The sequence below is a fragment of the Azolla caroliniana genome, unplaced genomic scaffold, assembly GCF_043228905.1.
Source record: "Azolla caroliniana isolate FFs.n. ecotype wild unplaced genomic scaffold, voAzoCaro1.0.p SCAF_6, whole genome shotgun sequence".
Taxonomy (NCBI): Eukaryota; Viridiplantae; Streptophyta; class Polypodiopsida; order Salviniales; family Salviniaceae; genus Azolla; species Azolla caroliniana.
Genome location: NW_028230441.1, coordinates 4,607,579 through 4,631,488, shown reverse-complemented (window position 1 = coordinate 4,631,488; position 23,910 = coordinate 4,607,579). Strand labels below are relative to the sequence as shown.

General features: G+C 38.3%; 2 protein-coding genes and 1 non-coding gene across 7 annotated transcripts; 1 reads left to right on the top strand and 2 right to left on the bottom strand.

Moving 5' to 3' along the window:
* Positions 1-1,722: 1,722 nt before the first annotated feature.
* LOC147862709 (Protein phosphatase 2C family protein) lies at positions 1,723-7,768 on the top strand. Of its 3 annotated transcripts, XM_087321506.1 has the most exons (4): positions 1,723-1,826; positions 1,899-3,236; positions 5,694-5,961; positions 7,369-7,768. In XM_087321506.1, the coding sequence occupies exons 1-4, from the start codon at positions 1,758-1,760 to the stop codon at positions 7,503-7,505; spliced, it is 1,812 nt and encodes a 603-aa protein (XP_087177632.1). In that variant the 5' UTR covers positions 1,723-1,757; the 3' UTR covers positions 7,506-7,768. The 3 variants fall into 3 exon arrangements, with proteins under 3 accessions (XP_087177632.1, XP_087177631.1, XP_087177633.1); XM_087321505.1 differs by having other exon boundaries at positions 1,758-3,236; XM_087321507.1 differs by lacking the exon at positions 5,694-5,961 and having other exon boundaries at positions 1,758-3,236; positions 7,369-7,501.
* Positions 7,769-12,189: 4,421 nt separating this feature from the next.
* TRNAS-GCU (transfer RNA serine (anticodon GCU)) lies at positions 12,190-12,271 on the bottom strand. Its single transcript has one exon. It is a non-coding gene; the product is annotated as a tRNA-Ser (tRNA).
* A 2,519-nt stretch (positions 12,272-14,790) lies between these two features.
* Positions 14,791-18,527, bottom strand: SAD1 (Small nuclear ribonucleoprotein family protein). 3 transcript variants are annotated; one of them, XR_015529961.1, is made up of 5 exons: positions 18,406-18,527; positions 18,137-18,260; positions 17,989-18,061; positions 15,391-16,881; positions 14,791-15,211 (listed from the first exon to the last, which is right to left on the bottom strand). XR_015529961.1 is itself a non-coding variant. In XM_087321509.1 (4 exons), exons 1-4 carry the CDS (start codon positions 18,437-18,439, stop codon positions 15,141-15,143), a joined length of 261 nt encoding a protein of 86 aa, XP_087177635.1. In that variant the 5' UTR covers positions 18,440-18,527; the 3' UTR covers positions 14,791-15,140. The 3 variants fall into 3 exon arrangements, 2 of the variants coding, with proteins under 2 accessions (XP_087177635.1, XP_087177634.1); XM_087321509.1 differs by lacking the exon at positions 15,391-16,881 and having other exon boundaries at positions 14,791-15,170; XM_087321508.1 differs by lacking the exons at positions 14,791-15,211; positions 15,391-16,881 and adding an exon at positions 16,897-17,153.
* Positions 18,528-23,910: the final 5,383 nt, after the last annotated feature.

Below are 23,910 nucleotides of genomic sequence, written 5' to 3'. Positions count from 1 at the left end.
GAAAATGATCATGGATATTTTATATATTTATTTAAGTCTTTGAGCCTCCTCTTGCCGAGTCTAATTCTCTAGCCACTAAAGTTGTTTGCTTGCATCAAGATGAAGTGTCATGATTTTTAACATAAATAGGTAAGGGAACTATCCACTTTTTAGGTAGCTTACTCATTATTTGAAGCATATGATAGAAGAACCCAAGTCTTATAACAAAAGCAAAGAAGAGTTGTTAGGGAATAAGCTAATGCATTGAAAAAAGCTTAGAGCCGAGGAATAAAAGAGGTAAGGGTAGGGTTTGTGAAATTCGACGAGGTTCACATTTATGTACTCACGAAGAAAACAATGCATTTCTTGAAATATTAACATAATGTGATGTTATGTACAACTATTCAATGTGTTAATCATAAATTTTTATAGGGACAATCACTTTATGTTCAATTGGAGCACATGAAGTGTATGTGATCATTATCTGTTTATACCAAAGTGTTTGATTGGTTTATTCTTAAATAACAATATTAAGGTTAGATGAAATGTATATGACTACATTATTGATTAGGTAGGGTATATAGGTTTAAGTGGCACAAGTCTAATTCTTATGGGATTTGAGAAAATTATAATGACTATCAAAAATCTCTTCTTAAGCTTTTGATGATGAGATACCTCACAAGCACATTCACAATGATTCACCACTAGTGTTTCACAATTTTAGTAAGAAGGGAAAGGTTGTTGCATCTTAAAGAAAATTTGAGGACTCGACTAGGTGTTGTGTGAAGATTTCGATTTGTGCTAATAATGTTTGCATAAATTTGGAAAGGGAAGGGAAGGGAAGGGAAGTTCGCCGCGGTGTCTTCAAGGGAAAAAGAATTATATCGAGGAGACCTAGACACGTTGCGAAGGTTTCGATCCCTCTTACGGAAAGGCTCATTAGTATAAGATTGGGATCCGTAAGAACCATTAGGGTATGGACGAAGGATCTTCGTAAAGGGGCACACCACGATGTAGAGAGGATCAACCAGTGGGGCATGATGAAATTGATTGGGCATTAGTATAATAATGTATGCGAAAACATATGAACGTAGTGCAAGGATGCGAAAGGTCATAAAAGAAGAAGAAGAAGAAGAACGAGAGGATTGATTGACGAGCGAAAGATACTTTGGAAAGGTGCCTAATGAGGGGGAGGAAGGATATTCGCGACTCCTTAGATTCCTCCTCCTCAAGGAAGAATGAGAGGTGAATGAATGAATGATTTGGGGGGGGTGGGTCCATGGAGAGATGGGGGATCATTCCATTCCATCGTGGAGAGATGGGAATCCATACACAAGCCAACCATACATGGGGTGGGAAGGCTACTCTTTCTTTTATATAATAACTTATAAGTATGTAGTTAAGTACACATACATACATAGATACATAGTTAAAAGGCAAAATATGGGAGTGTAAGGACGATGGGAAACGTTAATATGGCTCTTTGGAGTGTGAGAGGGAGGAGGGCCTTTTTATGTGTTAGTATTAATTAATATAGTATCCACAACTTTACACAACAACATCTTAAGTTTCTAACACCACAAAACAACCCGTAATCTCTCTCTCTCTCTCTCTCTCTCTCTCATGTGTGAGAGACCAATCCAAACCTTATTGGCTTTTTTTTTTAACTCTAAGTATTTCCATTCATTCGTTCACGCCTTCTCTTAACTAATCAAATCCTTCCTCCCTCTCCTCTAATTCTTCATCTTCTTCTCCACAATCCAATCCCAACAAGAAGCATGGATGTGGAAGAATTAAGTGTATCTTTTGAATATATCCTCATACATGACCCACATCATGTACCCCTCCTCCATCTCCCCTCCACCTCCACCTCCTCCTCAGTAACCCTAGCCGAAGCTCCCCACGGCGACGGCCATGACCATGGCGATGAAGAAGGTATTGAATGTAAAGGTTCAATGGTGAATGATCCATCCACATCATTATCATCATCATCCTCAACAACAACAACAGATCCTTCGCCAACATTAACACCTTCGCAGGTGTCAATGATTCGGACCACACCTCCTCCTACATCCTCCAATGTCGAACCCGTTGGGGAGCTTTGTCATCGTTGCAGCCGTGGTCGTCGGTGTCATCCCAATCTCGTGGCTCCTCCTCCACCTGCATTCAAGAGCCTCTCTGTTGCTGCCATGAATGCAAATTTGACCCTACCCAACACCGAATTAGGCGACGGCCTGGTCCGAGATCAAATCTGCGACTCTCCAACCCGTCTACGCCGCCTCGAACAATCCAAGGCTCCGTTGACACTCATCGAATCCTTCATGGCGAGAGATGCCATGAATTCTTCTTCAGATTCTTCTTCTTCTTCTTCTTCTTCTTCACAGCAGAAGCAGAAGCAGAAGCAGCAGCTAGAGAGCCGAATCGGAAGATCTGAAGCATTCCAATTCCGAGGGGCGGCGGCATCACAATCAGCCACATGTGTGGCCGCGATGACATCTGATGCGAAATCGTGTGAAGCATCTGAATCATCTTCATCATCATCATCATCATCCTTGATTGATTCTCATGATGAACTGAGCAACAGCAGCAGCTGCTGCACACAGCAGCTGACAGCGGGTGGAGCGGCAGGCGAGGATCGGGTGCAGGTGGTGTGCTCGCCACACAATTCTCTGCTGTTCTGCGCCATCTTCGACGGCTTCAACGGACGGGACGCGGCCGACTTCCTGTCGGTGACGCTCTTCGCGAGATTCTCCCACAATCTGGCGAAGATGGAGTCGAGGTTAGGGATGAGCGGCGAAGGGGGCGAGTGTAGGGAGGCGGAGGAGGAGGTGGAAGGCGCGCTGCGGGATGCGTTGCGATACTCGGAGGCGGCGTTTCTGGGGATGGTGGAGCGGCACATAGAGGAGGAGCCGAGCCGTCAGGATTTGGCGATGGTGGGGTCGTGCGTGCTGGCGGTGGTGGTGCAGGGGCAGCATCTCTATGCCATGAGCTTGGGGGACAGCAGGGCCGTTCTGGCGACGCAGAAGAAGAAGGATTCATCATCATCATCATCATCATCATCATGTCGGACATGGGGATGGGGGTTGGACATGGCGGCGCTTCAGCTGACAGGGGAGCATCTGGCGGCGAAGGAGGCGGAGCGGCGGCGCTTGGCGGCGGAGCATCCGCTTGAGCCCCCCTCCGCGCTCTTCCCCCACTCCAAAGTCAAAGGCAAGCTCCACGTCACACGTGCCGTCGGCGCCGGCTACCTCAAGCAGGTAATGTAATTATGTATGTATGTATGTATGTATGTATGTACTTATTGCCACTCTTTTATCACATTAATCTCCGATATCACCCCCCCCCCCCCACCCCTATGTTTAGCACTAATCACCCAAGCGCTAAATCTCACGATTAGCAACTACTTACCCGCCCCCCGTCCGAAAACCTCGCTTCCCAACTTGGGGGATACGTTCGTTTATACATATATATTGCCCGGATGGTCCATGGACACATTTAAACAAAAAAAACAAAAGAAAATGGACACCTGAGCCGCCGACGAAGAATGCGTCGGGAAAAAGCATGAGTGTCCCTCGCTTCTTTTTGCCATGCTCGCCCCTCCTCGATAGACCCCGTCGAACACCCAACTTTGCCGATTGTCCAATAAAAACAATGTATTATTTGGCTTTTTCTGTGGGTAATGTGTGTCGTTTCGAGAAGCATTCGTGGTTAGATACAGGCCATTGAAGGGTACTACCCTTGGCTTTTATGTGGGTAATGTGTGTCATTTCGAGAAGCATTCGTGGTTAGATATAGGCCATTGAAGGGTACTAAGGCTAAACCCCAACATCTCTTGACACTTTAGCAACACCATACATATGTAATGATTGATGTAAGTCAATATATATTGCATATGAATTATTGGCTTGTGAGTCTGTGACCGACCATTATTCAACATCATATGTCCTAGCCCTAGGAGCGTGTCTCTATAAATTCTTTATATAGTGAGTGACACATGATGGCAAAAAAGCAAGAAATCATTTGGTGGCATTCATGCGTCAATTAAAAGAGTTGATAGTTAGCAATGTAGAATGAAGTTGGATGAAAATATATACATGACAAGAAAGCAAGAAATCAAATAGTGGCATGCATGTCACTCACCAATTAAAAGTGGATAGTTAGTAATGTAAAATGCAATTGGACGACAATATATATATATATATATATATGGATGGATAATAGAGCTCAAAATCCCTAGGACAAAGCTCCACTCTTTTGAGAACCTATATTCTTGGCATTTGGGTGGAATCAAACATCATTTGGTTGCTTGTCCTGAACATCCTCGTGTTGTTGAGTGTTATCTAGTTTTTTGAAACTAATATACACTTGCACATGGAGTAGGATTAATAAATTATTGGAATAACATGTCAAGGTTGTAGAATAAATGCAAAGTATATGTGCATACTCTCCTTGAACAATAACTAAGATTAGTGTTAAGGAATCTTGAAGTTGCCAGGCTCTCACAAAGCAAAGAGATTCAAATATGGAAATAGAAAATCAAAGTTCCACAACTTTATGTGCACAACAAGAATGAAATTTTGGTGTTGTAGTTATCATCATGGCTAGCTTCCAAAAGGGATTTGTTCCATTAAAGAAGTTTTCAGATTCTAGGAACCTATCCATATCATCAAAGCTATATGTTGTTTAAAGGCATTATCTAAACTAACACATAGGATGTTTTCCTCATAACAAATATTTGTTATGTCTCTTGTTTCCAAGGGCCTAACATGAAAGTTCCATTGGTTTCATTTCTCGTTACACTTGAGATTCCAAATAAATTCTAATTTGTCAAATTTGTCATTCTAATTAGATTAGGAACACCATGTCTTCTCATTTTAGAAACACATGAATAATTTGACAAAGTAACTTGCTTGCTCTTCCTCGACAACATGTCATAGGATCTAATTGCAAGGCATTAGAAGTTTCAAAGGATTGTGTTGTGTAGAGTAAAATTCTTGAAAGACATTAAACATAGCGCATGTCAACTTAGAACTTGTGTGTGAAACTAGATCTAGATCACCTTTCATGGTGTGCACTCCTTCATAGAGACAAACCTATGAACATTAAACAATGTATGAGGCCAACAAATAAATATGGCACGCCGCACAACCACATTAACATTGTCTACAATGTTGATCAAGCGAAAAGTTTGAATTATTGGTAGATAAATATAGGTCATTACTAATGTGATGACCTATAGGATCGAGTAATATGTTGGGAAACCAATAAACAAGATGGCTCTCATCATAGCAATAATGTGATGGAATCCATCGAAGTATCTCGTCTATGATTATCACTAAACGAACTTTGTTACAGTTCATAGAGCAAGTGTTTATTATTGTAGTAAACAAGTAATTTTTTGAAATATTGCTAGTTAAGATGCCCTTCAACATGTAAAACATCGTAATGATTTAAATGCTACATTTGTATAATATTTTAAACCATGTCAATTGTAGTAGCTTGACATATAGATCAAAATAATATATTGTGGGAGTAGTTATGCATGTAGTTCATGACAATGAACTTATAGACCGACATTATGGAAACCATAGTTTGCATGTCACTAATGCTACTTCAAAAACAATCAATCAATCATGATTCATTGGCATTTTAACAAAGGGTGAAAAAATAATGATTTTTTATTATTATATTAAATGGTAAATTGTGACTGGCAGACAAATTTGAATGAGAAACTACTAGGGATGTTCAAAGTGAAGGATTTGAAGAGTCCACCGTATATTAGTGTGGAACCACACATGTATCATCGGCGTATTCGAGAGGGGGAGGATCAATTTGTGGTGATGGGCAGTGATGGTTTATTCGACTTCTTCAGTAATGAGGAAGTTGTGAGACATGTGAATGATTGCCTCCGACTCTCTCCTCCTATCGACCCTGCCCGCTTCCTTCTTAACGAACTCCTCATTCGGGTCGCCATGAGATCAGGTAGGCTTAGTGTGAAACTTCATTAAGGGAGGGGGTGCTCTTGTTCATGTGGGAAACAAACCAAAAAAAACTTCTAATCTCTAACCATCTTCTTCTTATCATGTTAATATGTCGTCTTTCTACGAAGCACCTTATGTTTCAATAGTGAGCGTGTATTTTGACTTATGAGTATTTATACAACACCTCAAGGATAGGGAGATAATGACTACTTGAACATGGGAAGCACTTTGCCTTTTGTTGTGTTGTGCACTTCAATTGTGTTTATCTACACATATTGGGAATTTTCTAGGTTTTTGAAATTTGACAAAGTTCACACATTAGTCTGCTAGAAGATCAAAAACGTAACTAGCAAGGTTTGTCAAACTCCGCAAGTTGAAAGAAGTTAACAAATAAGCTTGATCACATTAGTGCCTCAAGTGTTGACCTTGTGAAATAATTAATGAATATAACCTCCCAAGAGGAGCCCACGGGATGGGAGTTTCCCTTTGTTTTTCATTTTGCATTCAATAATGCATTATGTTGTTGCTTAATGCTAAGTATGCCGCAAGCAATAAATTGTGTTACATGTTGTCCACTTGTAAGGATGAAGTCAAATGGAAAGATACATCACAATGTTTTTTTATTCATTAAGCATTGCAACACTCCATTGCTAACTTTTTTCAGGCAAAATCTTAAAATCTAGTAAGAACTCGAAACTCCTAGGCCCTCACATAGATATGTGTTAGTTTCCTTCAATTGAGCATAGTGCTCTTGCCCATTTTCCCAAACAAACTTAGATGTTGTGCGCTAACCTTAGGCACTCTATTTTGCGTAGAATTGTGTTAGTCCTTCAAAAAGGAACTCATATGTCATTGCTAAGATGTTAAAACTGGATTATTTCTGAATAATCCTTAGAAATATATATTTGAGCTTGTTGAGGTGGTCTATTCAATGGTCAATGGGGCCATATCAATACAAAATTCAAGGAAATTTGAATGAAATTAGGATAGATGAATCTTGTGGACAAACTATTAGGTCCAAATTAGGTCATCTTGTACTAATGGACGATTTTGATAGGTTTATGCATAACTAGGTGCACTTACATAATTTGTTTCTACAATTTACAGGTCCACACATACAACATAGTAGATAATAAAGCTTTTGAATTTGGGTTGTAGATTTTGTCCAAAGATAATCCAGGTAGTGGTAGATAATAGATTATCGCCCCTCTTTACAAGGGACAATAGAAAACGTGTATGTAGCATGTTAAACTTGAATATGATAATTTTTTTTATTTTTTGTCATCATACACTTTCACTTTTATGGAGTTTAGAGAGAAGTCCTAAAACACTCATCACATAACAAAAAACATTTGTCATTTTATGAACCATATCCTTAATGTATTTTCGTAATGCTTTTGTTTTCTAGACATGAGCTTGGAGAGCTTAAGAAGCATTAAATATGGAACAAGACGTGACTATCATGATGATGTCACAATCATGGTTGTTATCCTTGGGACAGATCACCATGAGGTTCATAAAGCTTCAATAACAACAAACCCTTGACAATTTATTGATTTGAAGCTTGTAAACTTCGTATAGAATAACTTTATTTGGGGGATGTATAGCCTTATGTAAGTTCTCTTTACCCCAATTTATATGGTTTCCATGTTCTTGTATACATTACCAACACACTCAATTTATATGGTTTCAATGTTCTTGTATACATTACCAACACAAGGCACAAGCATTTATTTTAGAGAGAGTTCCCTCAACATTTTTGTATCACAACCATTTGTTTTGAAATAAACTCATTATTCTTTCTAAAATTTTGAATAAAACACTATTCGATATTTTCCTATTAACAATACTACCGAGGAAATACATCATTTTTATTCAGAATTATATATAACAAATCCTCTAAAAATGCTTAAAAGAATACATATTTCTTTTTAGTACCCCTAAGGGAAAATGTTAATTGAGCATATTGGTGATGACACAAGTTTGACTTGGCACAATGTTGTGTCAAGGTCAACATTAATTGGTTTTGTTTAAGGAAATTCTCATAAATATGCCTACCTTATTTGTACTAACAAGGAAACAAGTTCATTATTATGCAATTGTTATTCAATGTGATTGTGTACTCTCTAATTTCACCTCTAAGTGATTCTCTAAGTTTAGAATATATGTTATCCTTGATTTAAAGGTTTTAACATGATAATGGATGGCTTACATCATGACTTGTATGATTCACATGTTGGATAAGGTGTGAATATCTTATGTTTGTAAGAACAATATATTACATATCAAAGTATTATATTACTTACGACATCTTCTTCTCTTGCTCACATACTCTTGTGTCAATCTACTCTATCTAATATGTACATGTGAGCATTTCGCAACAAGGTTTCGGATGCAAAGTAACTGTCATCAATCCTTGAGGGTATTGAGTCCAAGATTCAACCCATCACCTAATCAATTTCCAACTAAGTCTCATGTCTATTGAGATCTCTCTCCAAAGACTTAAGAATATCATAGGTTTTCCTAAGATATTTTGGAGCAAGGATAGAAATGGAATGAAATAAAGATTTGTGTATTTAGGATACATTAGAAATCAAATGGTTGGAATTTTTTCTCTAAAGCACTTACAATCTCATAATGCAAGAGATAAATACTCTATGGGACTTATTATTGAGGTTCCCTATCACAGTATCAAATTGTAGATAAACTTCTCTATGGGACTTATTATTGAGGTTCCCTATCACAGTATCAAATTGTAGAAAAGACACCATGTTCCATGTGCAAGATACTTGAGGATATACATTGTGTGTGTGTGCATGTGGGTGATGTATAGGCTCTGATAGTTAGTTACATATGTTTGCATGGATAGTGACTAATGTGTCTATTACTTGGAAAAACAATAAAATACAAGTATTTTGTATTATAAAAATGTATAATTTTTTCTCAAAAGTGTGAGAATCTATTATACATCAATTTAGAATGTACTAGTGGGAAGATGCATAACAAAATATAGAAATGTGTCTAAATGTAGAAGAAAAGGCCTAATTGTTTGATTGACCTTAAATGTCACAAAACCATTCGTGCATTTGATAATATCCTTTATTAATGTGTGTTACTACAGAAATAAATTTTTCCCTTTTCAGCCTATATAATTTTCCAAATTAGTAGGAGGGAAACGATAAATAACCACACTTTAATTGGAACAAATTGAAGCTTGGGTTAAACGAGGAAATGATATTGCAAGCCACAACACAAAGGGTTGTAAAACGTAGACATGTGTAAACGAAAACACAATATAAGCATCTAACCAACAATATGGTTTAATACTTCAAATGTGTCAAGCATGAGCGAATGTGATAAACTTTTATGTGGAGATTAAATATCATAGAATAAAACACTTTGTTTTTGGAGTTCTAACATGTGTAGGAGGTTTGGGGGATCTAAATTGGGAATTCTTTTGCAATCGAGCAAATTATCTCATGAAGAGAGAGCCAACCTGTACCATACTTTTTATACTTGATCATACAAATTGGACTTCCTGATGGCTGATTGTTTGTTGATCAACAATTATGATTACATATTTGCACCTTTTTTTCCCTAGAAAAGGCGTTGCTTTCCCATTAGTTAGGAGTATTTGCACTTTTAAAAAAATGTTTATATGCCCTCTTATCATTGTTCTCAATGCTCATGCATCAAATATTCAAGGTTTTTATAGACTATTTAGATATTTCAAATTTCTTAAAGAAAAATCTAAATATGAGTGAAGATGTTAAATCATTGCCCTCGCCCCTAGAAGAGAAGAAATGTTGTTCATACCCATTTGAATATTATTGGATGCTAAAAGGGACCCACATAAACTTCAAATACATAAGGATGTGGACAATCCCTTGGATCCAATTATGTAAGGCCAATGCGAAGCTCTCACTTTATATAAAAATATTGTGTAAGGAGATTGGTGAAAATGTAATCAATTCTAAGAAATGTCAAACCTTTTTTATGTTAAATAGTGTTATATTAATTACAAAAAGAAAATTAAACTACTGTGGTGTGCATGTGTTCCTTTGTGCCACCCTTTTAGCTCACCCTTTTTAGGATGCACGTACCCAAGTTGACCCACCCTTTTAGCACACCCTTTTTAGGATGTGTGTGCCCAAAATGACCCATCCTTTTAGCACACCCTTTTTAGCCAAGCCAACCTAAATGGGTTCCGTTGTATCAACTATAAATTGATTAAGAAGTAAGAAGCTAAGTAGAGTGGTTTTGATCTCTTATGTGCATTTCACATATTGGTGGAGATGCGGGGTACCAGTCCACACATCCAAGCATCCACCTCTTTTGCTTCGTAGGTAGCATCGCCCTCGCCACTGTCACCGACACTCTTATTAGTCTCTTGTAGTAGTATCTCTTCCATTAGCACCGCCTTAGTTCACTAGTTAGGCCTCCCGACATCCATCGCTTCCTCCATCCAAGTCTTTTTTTGCGATCGCCATCTATACCTCTCTAGCACGCAAGCCCACTACACCTTCACCTTAGACACTCTCACTTTCTCACACCACTTTTATGTCTTGCCCCACCAACTCTTCCCCCTCACCTTAGGTTGCCCACTAACTTCTTGTCCCATGAGTTTCTCTGATCCCCCTCCTACACAATAGCCTTCTTGTCCCCCACCTCAACCAAGTCCATGTGGCCCTTAGTCCACAAGAGTGATTGATCTTTCTTTGCCAAATGATCTTTTCCCCGATCCCCCTCTGACACGATAGCCCTCCTATCCCCCACCTCAGCCAAGTCCAGGTGGCCCTCAGTCCACAGGAGCAATTGATCTTCGCCGCCATATGATCTTTCCTCGATCCCCCTCCAACACAATAGCCCTCCTGTTCCCCACCTCAGCAAAGTCCAGGTAGCCCTTAGTCCACAGGAGTGATTGATCTCTATTCGCCGATTGCTAGCTCGTTTTCCGTCACTAGCCTTGTCCAACTATCAAGGCCAACAGTTCCATGGGGATGTCCTCAACGTCGTTGCAACTCAACTACGTGTCCGTAGATGTTTACATCCCCACGCCATCTTCACTGAACGCCTCAACAAGACCCTCAAACACGAGATGGCTGCATAAATCAACCCTTTTCGAGCACTCTATGGGTGTAACCCTCGCCTCGCACTAGAAGCATCCATGGATTTCCATTTGAAACATGCCATCAAATGCTCCCCCTCCTTCGACAAGCCACTGTTCTTGTTCTTGTTTATGTACCTATCTTGTTCTTGTTCATGCCCCTCAATCTCTTGTTTCTCGCAGGGGGGAAATGTGGTGTGCATGTGTTCCTTTGTGCCACCCTTTTAGCTCACCCTTTTTAGGATGCACGTACCCAAGTTGACCCACCCTTTTTAGGATGCGTGTGCCCAAAATGACCCACCCTTTTAGCACACCCTTTTTAGCCAAGCCAACCCAAATGGGTTCTGTTGTATCAACTATAAATTGATTAAGAAGTATGAAGCTAAGTAGACTGGTTTTGATCTCTTATGTGCATTTCACACTACATATTGCCTTATGAAATTGTGTTGCGAAAACCAAACCAATGTCACATAGTTACAAATGTCTGTGTGAAACGTGAGGGGGACCATGTGAGACATGGAAGTTGAACCAGAGAGGATGGATTGCATAGAAGGTTTATCTTCATGATTTCTAACTAAGTATTTATGTATATGAGAAATCCAATACTCAATAATAATTACTCTATTGGTAAATACAATGTTTCTAACTCCAACGCTCTGTCTCACATCTCAATGCATGTGAGTTAAGTCACATGGAAGCAATGGTTCGAATTGCGGACAACGGAATAGGCTGCATCCCATCTACTAAACCATTTTTCCATATCTTGCATCCAACCGGAACACAAAATTTTGCTTCTATGTATCTTTTGGATCTTTTTGTTTGCTTCCCATTCAATTCTAGGAAGTTGATGTGAGGGACTTTTTTGAACTTTAAGCATGTATTCAACAACCCTTTCCATGCCCATGATCTCAATGGGAAGTGATATCGTCTCAAGGAGGAGGGTGTATGGCATTTGTTTCTTAACTTGTGGAAAATTTGTAAGAAAATGTTTTTGGACATTTTTAAACTATTTCCAAGTACATTTAGGGATTTTACCACTCCATAGAGAAGCACAAGTGTCAACAAAGTGTTGAAAAGGTATTTCTTGAGGACCCAACACTTAAAATGTTCATTAGCAAGTTGTGTCGCCTAAGAGATTCGAACTCTCGCAAGGAAACCCCATGTACTTAGCAGGCACACGCCTTAACCACTCGGCCAAAGCAACTTCTAATAAAAAAATACATAGATGCCTTTCTAAATCAACTTGTAGCTGTTAGAAATATTGAAAATTGACAACATAGGCATATAGAGTTACATTCCCAGAGATGTATATGTGAAAACAAAACATTCTATTACATATGAGAGTATCTCACAATAGTAGTCCACTCATGTCCTCACACCTTAAACCTTGATTGGATCTAGACTAGTTGATTACAAAATTAATAGGAATAGATAATAGATACAAACATTTTGTAAGAGAAAGAGTGTGGATATTTATATTCTTTGTTTGTTTGAGTGTCACATTAAATATGCTAGTCAATTGGTACCAACAAGCATATTCCTTTTCTTTTTAATTGACTTATCATTTAATATGACCTAGCTCCCTCGATACCAGCTAGTGTTAGATAATACTTATCTTAAAGTCAATGGCACATACTTAGAGACTAAGTATGTCTTAACTTGTTAACAAAGAATATTCTTCAAGTCGACTTGACTAGTCAATCTTATTACAGTACTTCCCTCTTTCCTACTAATCGACGGTTCCCTACATTGACACCGCATCGACCCATATGTCTGGTTGTATAGTAGCTACTCCTCATTTGGGGTACTAGCACAAAATGTGGACCCTAAGAATAAATGTGAGGATAAATTGACAACTTGGGGTTGATCATTAATTATATCTAACAGTAGCGAAGGTCTTCATTTGGAGAGTTTTGATTGGGGGTTTGCCTTTGGGATTAGCTCTAAAGCAACGTGGACTAGCAACGAGCATTTGCTTCTTTGCATTGTTCAAATGGAAGATAGTATTCATTGTTTCATACAATATTAGATTCTTTGTCAAATTTGGAGTTATATTTCTCAAATTTGGCAAGTTTTGTCACAATGTTATTTGGCGCCAAGATAATGTGTGTTTGCACAATTCACACAAATCGACCCAAAATTAGAGATGGAGATCATTTTCCTATTTCTAAGGTATTTTGGATCGCATCATAATTGGGATATATGCAATATTTTTGTATTTGATGGTAGATACAGAGTCAAAGCATATCTACAAAAGTTGAAGGGAGTGCTAATGTGGCAATTCATTATTGGAGCAGGTAGAAATACTTTCCTTGGTGGAGCGTTCCCCTTGCCTATTGGCAATTCAACATGTTCCACTACCCGTACAATTAGAGGGGGACCATACTCCATTATGATACCCATTGTAAGTAGTGTTTTTCACACATATTTATTAATATAATTGTGTGTTTTCACCAAGAGAGAGAGAGATAGATAGATTCTAGTATGGTCTTACATGTTAAATATACCTATGAGACCAAAAATATTGCATTTAACGTAACACATGTGAAAGTGAGTAGCGACTCTCGATGTTCAAGAACCATTGAGCGTGTGTATTGTGGTTGTGAGAGAATTTCGTGCAAAGATTGGGCTTGGTCAAAGATGTGTGAAAAGCATGGTCAAATATTATCAAAGGCAGAGCATTGTATCAAAGTATGATACTTAGACTCACGAACTAGTTTAGGGCCAATGTGCATAATCGAGCACTCTCATCGTTTGTCCCCAAACGCTCCCATCTCACATCGCAATGCTTGTGAGCTAACTCACATGGAAGCAATGGTTTGGATAGCAGACAATTGGATGGGCTCAAACATGTATCGAAGTGTATGGTTTCCTTGTTCGACAAAGAATATGGTTTTGTAAATAGGTGCAATATGTGTAGTGTAATGGGTGAAATGTGCACCTACGCATTTTTCCCATGTCATCTTGTATGTGACTCCTTCCTAAGAAGGGGGGGCTATGGGTTATGAGAGAGATGTAACTTAGTTAATAAAGTTACCTAATAAAGTCCACAAGAGCATGTGCTCAACTCCTATATTCCACAGTTACATCTCTATCAAGGTCATGTGCTCAAACCATGCTTTTATAATTGATGGTAGACATGGGATTAGATCATATCTATGAAAGTTGGGAGCATCAATATTGCAGTTTTATTTATTGGAGCACATCAAAATTATTTTCTCAATGGAGGTTCTTACCTATTAGCCATTCAACATGTCCCACTACCCATGCAGCAATAGCAACACTATGTTCTAATACCATTCTAAACATTTTCATGTACATTTCTTAAAATAATGGTGCATTTACAACTCAAGAAAGAGTGCACATAAAACCTAGGAAAGTGTCTTGTGCCATGTAATGTGGAAGGGGACAAAGGCAAAAAGAACTTAAAATGGAAGCAGAGTATGAAAGCCAACTTTTTTGCTTTTCCACAAACCTTCACATTTCTCACTTATAATTGAGCTCCTCTCTTTGTGTGTCTCTCTTTCATTGATTTTGCCAATCGATTGTATCGATCGTGACTAGCTTAAATTGTGCAAGTATGATAATTTTCTTTGGGTTCCTTTTTGCTACTTAAGCATTTCTTGAAGTGTTTGGATTAATTCATAAGGTAAAGTATGTAATCTATTAGTTAAATTAACATTGTTGGGGAGGCTACCAGAGTTTGCCCTAGTGATTAGCACAATCTTTAATAGCTTAGGAACAATTGAAAATTGTTCCTGCTCATGTCTGAACAATTGACAAGTGTTCCTATTTGTGTCCAATCTCACCCCATACAAAGCTTGCAGTAGCAGAGACATTTTACAAATGATATAATAAATGCCTAAACATTTTATAGACCTAGAATACCAACACAATACAGAGGAGAGAAGAATTTGTACCACCCAAGATAAGACATTCCTCCCCAAACAAGTCATGAAGAATGGAATATTTTTACAAAAAGATTGTTCCCTTCTGATTGAATAAAGTCACAGCAAATTCACATCTTTAATTGTCTCCACAAAACTATGTCACGCCATAAGTAGCTACAAAACTCAAACTTCTGGACCTCCACCAGGCACCAACTGTAAAAACAATGTCTCTCTCTCTCTCTCTCTCTCTCTCTCTATCTATCTATCTATCTATATATATATATATATATATGAAGAAAACAATCACCAAGGAAGAAACAAGAGATAATATGAGCTCAAAAAATGAGTTCTCATGAGTTTATAACTATTGATGAGTTTTGGCATAACTATTGACACAAGTCCAAAATGGCCCTGAGTAGGCACGACAGGCCACCAAAGGCATTCTAATCCCTGTGGAAATTTATATGTGAAAGAGAACAATCAGCCCACAGCCAATGTTTCATGAAATGGTCGAGCCACAATTATGATACTGCTTTGTATACTCTAAAAAGTTCTACAAGGACTAAATTACAACCTCGCCCTTTACATACCTTAACATATAAACGATCAGCAACGTGGAAACCCTTCATATGCATGACAAGGAGTCTCTTAAATAAAAACAGTAGCCCCTAAAAGGAGTCTCTTACCCATTCATATGCTACACATCACCTTAGATCAAATATTGACCCTTATTGAAGAAGGTAAAGCTCATAAGAGAGGAATCTAATGTTACTTTGAGAACTTCCACACGGCCTTTGAAAATGTACCACTTGCTCCGCTCATGCAGAAATTAGAGACTATTTGTGTTCCAATGAGCAATCTAGGCAGTGCCTGAATCAACGTGAGCGTTCATGGATAGATGGGGAGTGGCTAGCATGATTGGAGTGAAAGGAATATACCTATGCTTCAACCACTCCTTTTAGTCTTTATGTAGATGAGGACTAAGTTGCCCAACATTTCAAAAATAGTGAAACAGAACTGTGAAGAAAGGGGGGTACAAACCATTTTGTGCCTCTAAACATATCATCTAAATATCATATTGTTCTTTTACATATTATATATATGATTGGTCAGAGAGAGGAGAATTGAGTCTTAATTCTTGAGAAGATAGATTCCAAGAAGTTATAAAAAACATGTATAAGAAAATTTAAATAACAAACTTTGTCCTCTTGGAGACGAATGGCCATTGCGCAACGATACTTAGATATAGAGAATTAGAGAATAGTTAGTACACTAGCATGCCTTTCAGTATAATACTACTATGTGATAATGATAATTGTGTTAATTTCAGATTCCCCAATGGTACTTCAAAGAAATCTACATGCTTTACAATCACGTACATAGAAAAGCCATGAATTCTTATCAGGAGGAGAATGCATGGTTTACGGATCATCCTAACAAGAATTGTGTTCACTTTACACAAAGCAGCATTTACTTCCTTGACTTTCTTGTTGAAACATATACAGTTCCAAGAAATACAGACAATGATATTTGATACACTTGTAACAATATTCATAATTCATATAACTGGAGATGCATGAGACAGCCATTTCTTCATCATCGTTTTGTGCAATTATGGGACCCTTGGCCACAACATTGTAAAGGGATATAGTAGATTTACCAAAAATAATTTCAGATGCACATAGCCATGTCATCCATCATCAAATTCCTTATCACCCTATACCTCACTTCAGACAGCTCTCCAGTTTCCATCAGGCCATGTTGGAGACCTTTAAAAGGCCGGAGTTTCAATGGAAAAAAATATGTGGTTAGGTACTTGCCTCATTTTAATAGGCCCATATTGGAGAACCCTTTAGAAGGCTGGAATTTCAATGGGATGACAACATGTGCTTAGGTGCATCCCATCATTTCCATCTAGATGTCCCTGCACGTCAGGACAGCTACAAGGAAATCAGGCTTCCACACGCACATTCATCACCTCGCAATTGGAAACTGAGAAACGAGCGTTCTAGCCAGCACAGAGAACATCAACACACTTTGTCCTAATCACAAGTCCAGGGAAGAGGATCTTACCATGTAAAAAATATAGCTTCATCAAAAATGTGTCTCACCATTAATCACTTGATGTACAAATTCCATATGGTTTCTCTGAGTTGGACATAAAAAACTCTCACCTCTTGGACACATATAAATGCTCTATAATTCAGCAGCGTATGGACAACGTGGGAATCAAGGTCGTGTTATAAGGTGCTGAACAATGATAAATCATCGATCCTCATCATCTAAGAGCAAAGTTAAGGATACAGATACATATTTTTAACTCTAAATTTGAAAAATGAGAGCTTGGTTTGCCATTGTAGCAAAAGGTTGAGGAAGGAGTTGGCGACAGTCCAGTGTGTTCCAACGCAACGGGCAGAGCTACTAGGAAAACCCCTCGTTTCTTTACTTATGCCGCATGTGATTTTGAAATTGTCACATGCACATGCATAGCCGTGATTAAGAGTCATTTTAAAGACATTAACGTGGAAAATAACCTATCTCTAGCTTAATATTTACACATATATATGACACGTAAATATTCACGCACATATGTGTAGTTATCAATCAAATGTGTGCTAACATATGGGTGCACATTAGCAACATGTGCACATGTGCACATCAACGTTAAATATATATACATACACACACAAATATTTGCAGAGATACACGTGTTAACATAAGGACATATGAGACACATATACACTTACATCCATACGCGCACATACACACAAATATGCTCGATATACCTACAGGGGTGCTAACTGCACCTTAGAGTTAGCACAGCTACATATTACGCATGCAAATGTATCAAAGTGTGCACAAGAATATGTGAATACTTACACAAATGTGTATATCCATAAACAACGCATGCATTCATATGCAATGTGCATATATATTGATTGAAAAAACTGAACGGAATGTTTTATGAGAAAACCTAACCGAATCTCCCCGTTCAAACCAGTAAAATTTTAAGATAGAAACTGCAACTTACAATCGCAATATTGTTGCCATTTAGCAGAATTTGGTCAAGCTTCGTAATCCGACGACCTTCAGGAGTAATTTCACTGGTGAAGGAAAGAAAACCCATCAAAATAAATTCCTAAGGAAGCGGGAAGGGGAAAGAGAAAAGCAACACTTACAACTCAGTGACATCTTCCAGAACCATGTTCACATAGATATCGAAACCTCGCAAAGTTCCAACAAGCTCTTTATCTCCTTTCATAATGACCCATATCTTGGATCCAATACAGCGATCAATGAGCTCTGAAGCAAAGGAAAATAAGAGACAAGAATAAAATATTTATTTTTTATTCCTTTTAGTTTCAGGGAAAGAGTAAAAGGCAAATAATAATAATGATAGCTAAAAAAAAAAGGCATCAGAAAAAGAAAACAGAGAAGAGGTGAATACCTGAGGGCAGAAGATGAGAGGGGTTCTGTGACATGTTTGTAAGAAAGCTTGTTACTGACTTTGTTACTCTCAGTGTGTCTAATGTATATCTCTGTTGGTGTGGGTGTGGGTGTGTATGAAACAAAGAAGAGGGGGGGAAGGGGATTAAAAGAAGAATCAAGGCTCCTTTCCATACACACCAGTACTAGGGTAGAGACTATCACTCTTTTAATGTGTTCACGATACAAAGATGCATTCGTTCGTCATTCTATTATGTTCTATTGTCCGTGTTTTTTAGCTAGGCGTGGCCACTGGCACATATAATCCCCTCCGTATTTTTGTCTTGAAACAAGCTCGGAAAACATGTGTCCATGTTGTTACAACCATGAGGAGGATTCTTATGGCGGGTTAAACCCACTAAGGTGCTATAAGACTAGTTGTGATAGTAGTTATAGTCTTATAGACATGACTAGCGCAAAAAAAAAAAACACAAGTATTTGCGAGTTTTTCCTTTGTGAAAGCGGTTACACATACGACAACCACAGAAAACATGTGTTTATCCTCTTATGGCTAGAAGGATTCTAATGGTGGGTTAAACCCACTAAGGCGCACTAAGACTAATTGACATAACGGTAACTCATCCCATGACCTCTTGCTCTCCATTGAGCACCCTTACCAAGTGAACTACATGCCCTCTCTCTATCTTTTTGGTGAAAACACATAATTATATTAATAAATTTGTATGAAAAACACTACTTACAATGTGTGTCACAATGGAGTATGGTCACCCACTAACTACACTCCATAGGTAGTGGAACATGTTGAATTGCCAATAGGCAAGACGAACACTCCATTGAGGAAAGAATTTCCACTTGCTCCAGTAAAGAAATTTGTCACTTCTGACTCCGTTGAACTTTCGTGAGTATGCTTTGACTCTATGCCTACCATCAAATGCAAAAGCATTGTGCATATCCCAATTATGACGCAACCCCCAATACCTTAGAAATAGGAAAACAATCTCCATCTCTAATTTTGGGTCAACCCATGTAAATTTTGTAAACACCCGCTATCTATGCGTCAAATAACATCGTGATAAATTTGGCCAAATTTGATAAGTATAACTCCAAATCGAACAAGCAGTTGGACACTGCATAAAACAATGAATACCATCTTCCATTTGAATAGTGCAAAAGAAGCAATTGGCCATTGCTAGTCAACGACAATTTAGAACTAATCCCAAAGCCAATCCCCCAATCAAAACTCTCTTAATGAAGACCTTTGCTACAAGTGGTAATTTAGAATGCCAACTATGTTTTAATACTATCACCATCCATGATTAGAGTTGTGTATTTTCCATTCCTCCCAGATTGATAGCCATCTAAGAGACTCAATAGAGCAATGATGCAAAATATCAGTAGGCACTTGTAAAAACGACGTTTGACCTCGTAAACACCAATCATTCCACAGTTTCTCTTTTGTTTGTAAAGGTAAAGGACCTTGCATCAATGAAATATTTTGTAGTTGTTGCCAAAGGACCTTACCAACTGAGCTACATGCCCTCTCTTTCTCTCTCACCTTAAGTGATCGCCCATATATTCCAAGATGGTTGAGGATATGTTACAAATGACGACGATACAACATGGTGCCACACTAGAATGCAAATGGGAAGCTTTTAAGAAAGTCATTCTCTCATGTACAAACAAATGTTTTTCGACCAACCGCATATCTTGGAAATGCACCAAGAAATGTAATTCAAAGAAAAAATGGTTTGATAAAGAATGTCGTGAAGCTTGAAAGTGCCTTATGGTTTTGGCTGTAGTTAAGGATAAAGAAAATTACCAAAAGCATTTGCATGAGTATAAAAGGCTTATTCAAAGAAAGAGAAGAAAATGGGAAGTTACGCAACAATTTCTCCAAATGCAACAGAAAGCACATCCATGTGCTAAATTTTGGGGAAATCTAAAGGGGAAACATGTTGAGAGTTATGGTGACTTAACTCTTCACAACTTGTCTATGCATTGTAAGAATTTATATGAGCCATCTCTTGCCGGAAAGATGATGTGTTATGGTTCTCTCTCACATATGTCCCCCATCTTTACAATTGAAGATATATGCATAGGACTTAAGAAATTGGTCTCTCGAAAGGCAACCGATCTTCGATGTATAAAAGCTTAAATGCTCAAATGGACGGGAAAGGAAGCACATGTATGGATAAGCGATATGTTTAATGGTGCATTGCAACACGGTATGCCATATGATTGGACTACAAATTGGATCAAACCTTTACATAAAGGTGGAGATGTAAATAATCTAAACAACTATCGAACTGTCATGGTTGGCTCTTTAATGGCAAAACTATTTGGATGTATAATGGAATCAAAGATAAGTGCATGGGTTGAAAAAAAATGGTAAGAGAGCTTATGGACAAGCTACACCATAGCATTGTTGATTACCTTGTCACCCTTCGAGTATTAATGGAGGAAAGTTGCCTTAGAGGTAAAGGTTTATATTGTTGCTTTGTAGACTTCAAGAAAGCTTTTGATATGGTACCTCGTGAGCATCTTTGGAGGCGAATGGAAGAACTCGAGGTGCCAAGTGAATATATGCTTGCAATTTCCCGAATATATGAGAAGGTTATTTGTTGTGTGTGTATGAGAGATAGTCTTTCAGATTTTTTCAATAGCATTATTGGTGTTGAGCAAGGATGCCGCCCACTCTCACCAACACTATTTGGTCTATGCATTGATGAATTGGAAGAAATGGTTGCCAAGTTTGTAAAGGAAGAATGTGTTGAAAAAGTTGTCATTAGGAATGTTGTCATTATGCTTTCGCAATATGCGGATAATGTAGTGTTTTTTGCAAATACTTTAGGAGATGTACAAAAGCTTATGAAGGCATTGAAAAATTTAGCATGCACACTAAATTAAGTGTCAATAGCTCTAAAACAAAGATTATGCTTGTAAAGAGTCAAAAAAGAGATAAACTATGCATTATGTACAATAATGAGCCACTTCAATGTGTGGAAAGCTTCAAATATCTTGGCCTTGAAGCTCCTTCAAATCATAGATGGAATGAATGTGCTACACACCGCTTAGAGGCAAGTAAGCGAGCATACTATGCATTTGAGAACACATGCAATCATGGAGATATTAAGTGTTGGGTCCTCGAGAAATATCTTTTCAACACTTTGGTGACACCGATGCTTCTCTATGGGGTGGAAGTATGGGGTAGTGGCATCCCTAAATCTATGTGGAAAGAGTTTGAAAATATCCAAAAACATTTTCTTACAATATTTCTAAAAGTTAAGAAACAAACAACATACACCCTCTTCCTCCTTAAGACAGGAGCGCTTCCCATTGAAATCATGGCCATGGAAAGGGTTGGTGAATACATGCTTAAGGTTCAAAAACGTTCCTCACATCGACTTGCTAGAATTGCATGGGAAGCAAGCAAAAAGATCTGAAAGATGCATTAAAGCAAAATTTTGTGTTCCGGTTGGATGCAAGCTATGGAAAAATGGTTTGGATGATGGGATGCAAGACACGTGCTTCATGATGCATCACTAGATTCCTTTGTAAATGAGGACTTTTTGCAACGCCAATGTATCATGACATGGGACAAATGTGGAGCACGCTTCACACATTATACTATACATGTTGCACCTAACTACAAAACCATATTCTTCGCAGAACGAGGAAACCGTACACATCGATACATGTTAGAGCCCATCCCGTTATCTACCATTCGAACTATTGCTTCCATGCGACTTAGATCGCACGCATTGAGATGTGAGACAGGGGAGGGTGTTGGGGCACAAGTGATGAGAGTGGCCGACTATGCACACTTTGCCCTAAACAAGTTTGAGAGTCTAAGTATGACACTTTGATACAATGCTCTACCTTTGATCATATTCGACCATGTTTTCCACATATCTTCAACCAAGCCCAATCCTTGCACGAATTCCTCTCACAACCACAATGTGCACTCGATTGCAACATTCATTGGTAAAGTTCTTGAACATCGAGAGTTGTTATTCACTTTCACACATATCGTGTGAAATGTAATATTTTTGGTCTCATAGGTCATATTTGAGTCCGAAGATAATAATAGAATCTCTCTCTCTCTCTCTCTCTCTCTCTCTCTCTCTCTCTCTCTCTCTCTCTCTCTCTCTTTGGTGAAAACACACAATTATATTAATAAATGTGTGTGAAAAACACTACTTACAATACGTGTGACAATGGAGTATGGTCACACACTAACCACACTACACTACATGGGTAGTGGAACATGTTGAATTGCCAATAGGCAAGACGAACACTCCACCAAGGAAAGAATTTCCAATTGTTCCAATAAAGAAAATTGCCACATTAGTACTCCCTTCAACTTTCGTAGATATGCTTTCACTCCATGTCTACCATCGAATACAAAAGCGTTGCGCATGTTCCAATTATGACACAATCCCCAATATCTCAAAAATAGGAAAACAATCTCCATCTCTGATTTTGGGTCAGCCTGTGTAAATTGTGCAAACACCCATTGTCTAGGTGTCAAATAACTCCGTGATAAAACTTGCCAAATTTGAGAAATGTAACTCCAAATTTGACAAGCAATTCGACATTGTATAAATCGATGAGTACTATCTTCTATCTGAACTATGCAAAAGAAGCAGGTACCTGTTGCTAGTCCACGACGCTTTAAAGCTAATCCCAAAGGCAATCCTCCGATCAAAACTCTCCAAATGAATACCTTTGCAACAAGTGGCAATTTAGAATGCCAACTACGTTGTAAGATCTGCCACCACCCATGATCATATTTGTGTATTTTCCATTCTTCTTCAACCTTAGATGATAACCATCCAAGAGACTCAACGGAACAATGATAGAAAAGATTAGTAGTCACTTGTAACAATGGTGTTTGACCCCTTAAACTCCAATCAATCCATGGTTGTTCTCCTGTTTGTAGAGGTAAGGGACCTTGCATCAATGCAATATTATGTAGTTGTTGCCAAATAAACCCATAATTAGGCGGGATGCATAATAATTGTCCTGCTTCAGTAAACTCCAAAATTCTTTGAGATGGAACCTCAACTATATCTCCCACCTCTTTGACCCCCAAACGAAACAAACGATTAAATTGAGAACACAATCTCTCATTTCCTAGCCAACATAATAACCGAGAAGACACAAGTAACTCTTTTTGCAAAGAGTTACAATGCTCTCTACTAGATGATGGTTTCCATACACATAACAAGAGTGCTTCTTGCCATGAGGTAACTAAGTGTTGAACACATGAAGAACCCGGAATCCTAAGTGAAATACATCCATTTAGTAATTGCCACCATGAAGCCTTAATCGTTGTCCTCCCATGTGTTAAACCCTTGTTCTCAATGAAATATCGAACAATAGATATCCATGGTTGTGAGTTTGAACACATGTCTTGTAATAATGAAAATCTACGAGCCATCATATGCATAGACAAGTTAAATATTCCACCCCCCCCCCCCCCCCCCCCCCCCAATCGCTTAGG

What these genes read in the sequence shown, in the direction of transcription:
- LOC147862709 (XM_087321505.1), top strand. Translation starts at nt 1,758, where the DNA reads ATGGATGTGGAAGAATTAAGTGTATCTTTTGAATATATCCTCATACAT. An exon ending in GCGCCGGCTACCTCAAGCAG is followed by an intron (nt 3,237 to 5,693) that starts GTAATGTAATTA and finishes TGTGACTGGCAG; the next exon opens with ACAAATTTGAATGAGAAACT. An exon ending in TCGGGTCGCCATGAGATCAG is followed by an intron (nt 5,962 to 7,368) that starts GTAGGCTTAGTG and finishes TTTGTTTTCTAG; the next exon opens with ACATGAGCTTGGAGAGCTTA.
- SAD1 (XM_087321508.1), bottom strand. Translation starts at nt 18,439, where the DNA reads ATGTCACAGAACCCCTCTCATCTTCTGCCCTCAG. An exon ending in CTGGAAGATGTCACTGAGTT is followed by an intron (nt 18,062 to 18,136) that starts GTAAGTGTTGCT and finishes TTCCTTCACCAG; the next exon opens with TGAAATTACTCCTGAAGGTC. An exon ending in ATGGCAACAATATTGCGATT is followed by an intron (nt 17,154 to 17,988) that starts GTAAGTTGCAGT and finishes GCTGAATTATAG; the next exon opens with AGCATTTATATGTGTCCAAG.